Genomic DNA, 7,729 nt, shown 5'->3' with positions numbered 1-7,729 from the left:
GTATGGAAATACTAGGAGAAATATGTTTAAGAATAATATAGGGATAAGGTGGGAGTAAACTCCATATGGACAAAACAAGAGAGACTAAAGAAGTATTGTAGAAATGTGATTAGACATGACGTGATTCACATGCAATTTTAGAAGAGGATCACACGATCCTGGAAGGAAGATATGAAACTCGAAAATTATGATAGAAAAGGTTAGTAAGTAGTCTAGTATCTTATTCATGTTGATATTATTTACTCTTCTACTATAGTTTGACACTTGATTTTGATATGCCTTTGTATACATATCATATAATCTAGACTCTGCTTATATAAAATTATGCGAATGTTTTATTATATTATTGTTATTACACCATGTGGTATAACATCTCGCAAAGTTAGAAGTGGGCAACTTTAATTCGTATATATTTTCTCTTTATAATTACTTTTTTTACTCATGGTATTTTATTTTTTTTAACCTTTTTATTTTTATTTTTTTGCAATTTATAATTTATAGAAAAACAAAATTCTAGTAGGTAAATAATGGCGTCCCTTCCAAATTCCCATAGAGGGGATTACAGTCCCAAACCCTAATCAGCCGACTTTTACCTCCGGTGAGTACTTTTGTTTTTCTAGTGACATTTATAAATTCTCGCAGTTTCCGTTTTGAACTATTATATTCTCAATTTTTGTTAAGATCTATATTAGAAAACTTAGTCATTGCTGATTTTATATGAAAGTTCAAATTTTTATCAACTTCTTTGCATTTCATTGGCGATCGATTGAATTTTTTCGCTCATTTTCTGATGGTACTGTTTTTCTTTTAGTGTATTATTGCTTGTGTTTCTTTCTCTACCCTGGCATTTTTGATTTGGTGAGTGTTGTTATCTTTTTCATTGCTTAATTTGGTGTTGACATTATGAGCGTTTATGTGTTTTGTGGCAATGGATTAGATGTTTTGTAATGTTGTTACTTGTGGTTTTTCTACGGTTTGATTTGGTCAACATTATCCATTGTAGTTTTTGCAGGGTTGAAAACAATGATGCTTGCATGCTGTGGCATTGGTGTTCTACTGTTTTAAGCAAAATTTAACATCCCAGGGTTGCAAAATACGGTCTTTAATTTAAAGCCTTTCGCTATTGATTTCAGGCAGCCATGGATGGAAATGGCGGAATGCATATACGAAATTGGAGTTATTTTGAGCCAACACCAACGGTTCCGAAGGGCCATTTGGGCCTGCAATTCGTGTCCTCGATGAATGAAAAGCCCCCTCATTTTCGCAACATTCATGATAATCACCAACAACAACAACAATCCCACCAACCTGACCATCCTTCAGTTATGGCGTCGACTAATGGTGGTGCATTTCATCATCATCGGGTTTGTGGGCTCTCGGAGTCTCCCATGCCCATGGAGTACATGAGGGATTCATGGGTTAATCAAAAAGACTATAGAGAGAAGTATCTCAATGTGCTATCTGCAAACCACCCTTATCTTCCAGGTTTTGGGTTTTTGCCTGAGACATCTTCTGCTCAGTCTATGCAGATGCACCAGCAGCCAAACTTGGTGAAAGTTGAAACTGCTCCTCTGGTGGAAGAGGTTTGCCAAGAAGGGGATAATATAGGTGGGCTTGCTAAGAAGAGGGGAGCTGGTCAATCGCAAGAGCTGAAGTCCCCTAAACCTAAGAAGGCAAAGAAAGCTACTAGGGCTCCTAAAGACGAGTCTACCTCATCTCCTCCACGGGCAAGAGCTCCCAGGAAAAGTGCAGAAGTCGTCATTAATGGTATTAATATGGATATTTCAGTAATTCCAATACCAATCTGCTCATGCACTGGGGCTGCTCAGCAGTGTTATAGGTGGGGCTGTGGTGGGTGGCAGTCAGCTTGCTGTACCACTAACTTGTCTTCCTATCCCTTGCCTATGAATGTAAAACGGCGTGGTTCAAGGATAGCAGGTCGGAAGATGAGCCTGGGAGCGTTTAAGAAGGTACTAGAGAAACTGGCTTCAGAAGGATATAACTTTTCTAATCCAATTGATCTGAAGCCACATTGGGCAAGGCATGGTACAAACAAGTTTGTCATTATCAGATAGATGTATGGTGGATATGCTAGCAGTTGTCCTTAAAATAGGTATGATGCATTTCTGGTGTACATAGTTGACTATTGCTTGGACTGAGGCTTGTCAGTTAGTTTCTAACCAGTGAAATTCAAGCATTGCAGCACTCCTTCAGATTTTGTCCTGTGGGATTTTCTTTCAGTTTACCTTTGTAGTTCTCGCAGATAGCACGTAAACTTACGGTAGTGGCAGATTATGAAAGTTGCAGAGGAGGTACATTTGTTATGCAATTAGTATTGATGATCTATGAATGGAAAATTTTGCATTCTTTTATTTGTTATTATCCAGATTCTGTCTTCCTATGAGGGAATACCTTATATTTGATCAACCAAATGGCTAAGTCCTGCACTACTCTGGTTGAATGTATCAAACCTGGGCTCTGACCTGTCATTTTAAGGATTGTTATCTTAATTGGTTGATGTTCTTTTCAAATTTGAAATTCCATTCAATATGATGTATCTTCAAATGCATGTGGCAAATTCATCAAGTAGATTGACTTGTATTGTCAATCCACTGACTGAGGTGTAGATTGTGATGTGCTAATTCCTGTTCTTGTTTTGAGATTTTGGTATTACTTGGTTTCTCTTGAGCGATGGAATGAAGATTAGCATAAGCCGTAATACCTTGTGTAAGGATTTCACAGTCTCAGAAATGGCCCAAGTTATTAGCTTTTAAGTTTATACCAATAACTAGTTGGGGGATTAAGTTCTAGTCATGTTATGTTAGTGTGTTATTTTATGCCAAATGTTCATTAGGAGTCCTTTTGTCTTATTAGAGATTTGTGAGCACTCAGAAATGTAGAGGACTTCTAGTGAGTTCTTATAATATTGGAGTAAGACAGGTTCAATGGCAGCATCATGGACATTTAGGATCTATTTAGAGATTCCTCCAACTTGCGCGGGGTGGAGGTGTAGTTCTAGTCACATCTAAGTAAACGTTTCTTCCCAGAAATTGACTCGTTCTTTCGTTCCTTGAACAATAGAGATATTCAGTTTGAGTTGTTACTGAATAATCCATTCAACCTTGGCATTTTAGAGAATTCCTCATATATCTCGTAAGACTTGTAGCTTAGAATCGACCATAAGGGCATGTCAAGAGATGGAATTTACAGTCTGTTGTCGTGTTTTTCTGGTGTTTGGTTAGTGAGGAGAAAATATTCTCTCGAGAGCCTATAGGTCTATAATTGGTAAATGCCATTATTTTTTAATGAATCCTCTATTTCAATGGGCCTATACTTGGAATTCTGGATAAGAAGCTGAAATGATAATTTGTCATAAAACATCGCCATAAGAAATCTAATCAATCAATAAGATATGTGGTGAGAAGTGAAACACAAGCTTAAAATAGTCCAGTAAACCCTGTAATGATTATTGGGTGCACCTCCACAAATTAGAGACTGTTCAAATGCAACGTATTGTTTTATTTTGGTTCGATATGTCTTTTCAAACTAATCCAATTGTCATATCATAATTAAACCAAATAGAGGTTGTAGCATATATAGTTAATACTTCCAAATGACCTCAATATTTTCTAACATAGAGTATATTTAAACAATCAAAAATCGCAAAAAGAAAGTTGTTAATTTTGAATACTCTAATTTCTTAAGTATAATGGATTTAAGGAGTACTCTATCGAATTTAAATTCTGAATCCACCTAAATCTCCATCTTTCTTTTTTGTTCGGTGTTTGATGGATAATGACAATACAAAGGAAGATTAAAAAAAAAAAAGTCTTTTAAGTTATTGAATAAACAAAGAAATGTATTTTATTGTGTGTTGAAAGAATAGAGACAATGATATGAATTTGCATTCTCCCACACATGCAACATCTTAATATAGAATTTCTTTGCTAATCATCCTTCCTCTATAATTATTTTTTATTAAACTAATCACCTTTTTTTAAGTTAATCATCAAATTAATAATGAATATCTTACTCAATGTCCCTTAGATGTATATATATGTTGAAACATCAAATACCTTTAAGCTCGTGTTCTTTTAAGTCTTTTAATTAGTCGAATTTTCTTTACTTAAAAATAATTAGAGCAAGAATTTTTCCAAATTAGTATGATGGTTAGAGTTTACATAAAATATACTTTGCATCTCCTAGAGGATATAGATAATGGGAATTCATGAGTTGTGATTGTTGGGTTTTATTTGCCCTAAATTTCTTACCATAAATAGGTTTTCCTTGTAGGAAAAGGTTTTGGATTGACTAATCCTTTTCTTGTAGAAAAAGGTTTAGGACTCTATAAATAGAGGCATGTTGTTCCTTCTAACTTAATCAGCATTCACAATGTAGTCTTAAGGGCTTTGAGAGTTTTGGTTAGAGGGAGAATTTGTGGATCACAAGCTTGATACGTTATCACTTGTGTGAACCTCTCATGTATTCCGAGTGAATTGGTTGAGGTTGTTTCTCTCTGTATTTTGTACTCTCATATTTATAGTGGATTGCTCATCTCCTTTGTGGACGTAGGTCGATTGACCGAACCACGTTAAATCTCTGTGTCTTTTGGTATATTTCTCATTGTCTTCTTACTCGTGGTCTTTCGAGGTTTGCTTTGCTACCTTCCGCGTTTACACCTACTTATTTCCGGTCCTAACAAGATGGATAACAGTGGAAGAATACCCAAATCTATACTTTCCCTTCTCGATTTAAACCAAGAGAAGACAAACAACCACAAGCAATATGATAGTAAGGCAACAAGTAATTCAACCAAACAAATATAACAAGACAATAATAAACCAATCACACAAGACACCAAGATTTACGTGGAAAACCCTTCGATGTGAAGAGTAAAAAACCACGGGACCAAAAGCTCCACTATAATCACCAAGAGTTACAATATTGTTCTCCAAAATTGGCCACAAAACAAGTGCCAAACAACGAGCAACAACAAAATAAGATTGCACCAAATCTAGAGGATTAAAGGAGCAAAATCACTAATTTCGCAGCTACTATTCACGACAGCAAAACTGAAGCTGCAGGCCACCAAATACCAACTCTGTCAGTTCCTAATCAAAGATTGAGATGAAGATAATATGCTGTCCAAAAATCAGCTCAATCGGACAAGAAACGAAGCGAGAATCGCAATTTGAAGTTGGCTGTTAGGGCTGAATTTTTGACTGCGAAAAACTGCTCTTTTTCTCTCTTTTTGGCTGCTGAAAAAACTCTCTGTGTATTTGAAAATAAGACCTAAATATTCTTATATTTGCCTAATAAGAATAGGCCTATGGGCAAAAATGGATTGGTCCAAATTGGACTTTTATTTTTCCACATAGGAAGGAGAAAAAGATCCATAATGCAGATTCATTTCCACCAAAAAAAAGAAAAAGAAATTTGTAAATCTTATAAACTAGTATTTACTCTTCAAATACTATATCTAGTAACAAAGTTAAGGTACAATTTTAATTAAACATATTAAAATACGTAGAATGTAATTAAAAAGGAGTTGTCTACTTTTTAACACTTCTATTTTTATTGCACATAATGATGGTAACCATATTGGTGCACGCTGCTAGGACCTAGTATTAATCTATGCAATACTATTCCCTTTTTGAACTTTTCGAATTTCGGTTAATCTGAATTTTAATTTCGAATTATTCCTAAAAGCGTTAAAATAAAAAATTCTGATTAAATTAGAGTATAGAAATCTCAATCATCAAACTATATTGACCAACGATGAATGTAGATATTTAAAGTCTATTGATCTGTTTGTTATAAAATCCTTTTAACACTTTTCAAAAAAAATTCTTTTTTCGGGTTCGAATAAAAAATCTCTAGTTAAAAGGGTATGGGAAAAAGGAAAAAAGAAATAATTGGAAGATCAAATGGGAAAAAAAACCCTATATAAAATTCATTATTAGATAAGATTTGGGTTGGGTTGGGGGGGGGGGTAGGGTGAAGTGTGATATATCATATATATATATAAGTAAGTAGCTGTAATATTCCTATATGAAGATAGAATGGTGTTGGCAATCACCACATATGTCTTACCTTTCAGCATCAACAAAACCCCACACCTCTAAAGATTTTTATACTTCAATGGCTAAAATCCAACTACATTTATTTAATTTAATTAAAATAAAGATGGAATGAATCTTATATAATTGCTTTTTTTTTCATTATAAAAGAAAAATAATTCCATTCTTTGCAAAAAAAAAAAAGAGTAAAAAAGGCAAGAAGAAGCCAAGCTATTTAGATCTCAATTTGGTTCCAAGAATTGACATTTTATGTGTAAAAGAATTGAAAAAAGGAAAACGAGAGGAGATCGAATTCGTTTCTATTTATGTGATATATTTTTTTCTTTTGGTCTATTCCAAAAACATATTATACTTTTTAATATAGAAATAATTTTAATATAAATTTCACAATTAATTTTAATGGAGTATATATACTATAATTTATGATGACACAAAATATAATTAGGTGAGTTAAACTCAAAACATGATATGATATTTGCAGAGTGTGGTGGACCAAACCAAACAGTTGCATAGCCAAAAGTTATGTGCAAAAGACAATTCTACTGTTCTATTGATGCTCATCATTTTATTTTTATTTTTATTTTTATTTTCATCATCTAAAAGTAACCATCCCCTCAACTCAGTTTTGACCAAAAAGAGTCTTTCCATAATTTATTTTTAAAAAAAAACTAAACTTCCAATTTACGGAGACTTCATTTATATGATACGTTTTTTTATTTTACTAATATTATCAGCATTTTATACGTATCGAAATCCCAATGAAGGTCAGTTTGAAAGTCTTTTTATATTTATTAATTTTAATATTCAATTAAATTATATCACTAAATTGAAATTATTTATTCAAAGTTTCAAACTCAAATGATTGTACAATGGGCAGGTACTCCATCAATAGCAGACATGAATAAGAAGGGTTGATTTGTAATTTCAGAAGGGAGTAGTTCCAATTTATATACTGTAGGGTATAAAAAAGATGACTGACAAAAATAAAAAGATTTAATTATTATTATTATTATTATTATTATTATTATTATTATTATTATTATTATTATTATTGTATATATGGATCTACTGTTGGTAATGTTGCTGTGCATGTATTTATGCATGCAGATTTACTGTGCCCTCCCATGAATTCAAATAGTGATTTTGTGATGTTTTTTTGTCTTCTTTACTAAATTACTTTTTTCCTTCTTTTTTTTTTTTAATAAAAAAAATCTAATTTATCTTCTTCTTTTTTAATCCTAAGTCCAATTGAGATGTTTTTGACATGAAGTGTGAGATTTTTGCTAATTGATTAAGAGTCCTCTCAAACATCCTAGTAAAGATAAATCACAAAGAATTAGGTAATTTCTTGTCTATATAGATCGAAGACGAAGATTTTCTGATGTAGTGTCCGATATATATATATATAACCAATATCGGTTGTGTTGTGGTTGTGAAATTGTTCCATTTTTAATTAAAGGTTTCAAGTTCGAGTTTTGAACATGAAAAAAATCTTGTTGGGAGCACCAAACCACTTCCGAATGAACTGTGTAGCGTACGATTCAAACTTAATCTGTGCTCCAATACGAATTCCAAACATCAAATAAAAAACAAAAAAAGGAAAGTACAATGAATAATAATTAAAATAAACGAAAACTAATCCGGACACC

General features: G+C 33.0%; 1 protein-coding gene across 4 annotated transcripts; it reads left to right on the top strand.

The window, feature by feature from the left end:
* The first annotated feature begins 251 nt into the window (after positions 1 to 251).
* Positions 252 to 2,531, top strand: BBR/BPC5 (GAGA-binding transcriptional activator). 4 transcript variants are annotated; one of them, XM_010324009.4, is made up of 3 exons: positions 490 to 598; positions 1,004 to 1,048; positions 1,134 to 2,531. In XM_010324009.4, exon 3 carries the CDS (start codon positions 1,140 to 1,142, stop codon positions 2,073 to 2,075), a length of 936 nt encoding a protein of 311 aa, XP_010322311.1. In that variant the 5' UTR covers positions 490 to 598; positions 1,004 to 1,048; positions 1,134 to 1,139; the 3' UTR covers positions 2,076 to 2,531. The 4 variants fall into 4 exon arrangements, with proteins under 4 accessions (XP_010322309.1, XP_010322311.1, NP_001294856.1 ...); NM_001307927.2 differs by lacking the exon at positions 1,004 to 1,048 and having other exon boundaries at positions 531 to 598; positions 1,134 to 1,444; positions 1,521 to 2,465; XM_010324007.4 differs by lacking the exon at positions 1,004 to 1,048 and having other exon boundaries at positions 252 to 598.
* Positions 2,532 to 7,729: the final 5,198 nt, after the last annotated feature.

The sequence above is a fragment of the Solanum lycopersicum genome, chromosome 6 (genome assembly GCF_036512215.1).
Source record: "Solanum lycopersicum chromosome 6, SLM_r2.1".
NCBI lineage: Eukaryota > Viridiplantae > Streptophyta > Magnoliopsida > Solanales > Solanaceae > Solanum > Solanum lycopersicum.
This window is presented reverse-complemented; position numbering and strand designations above follow the sequence as displayed.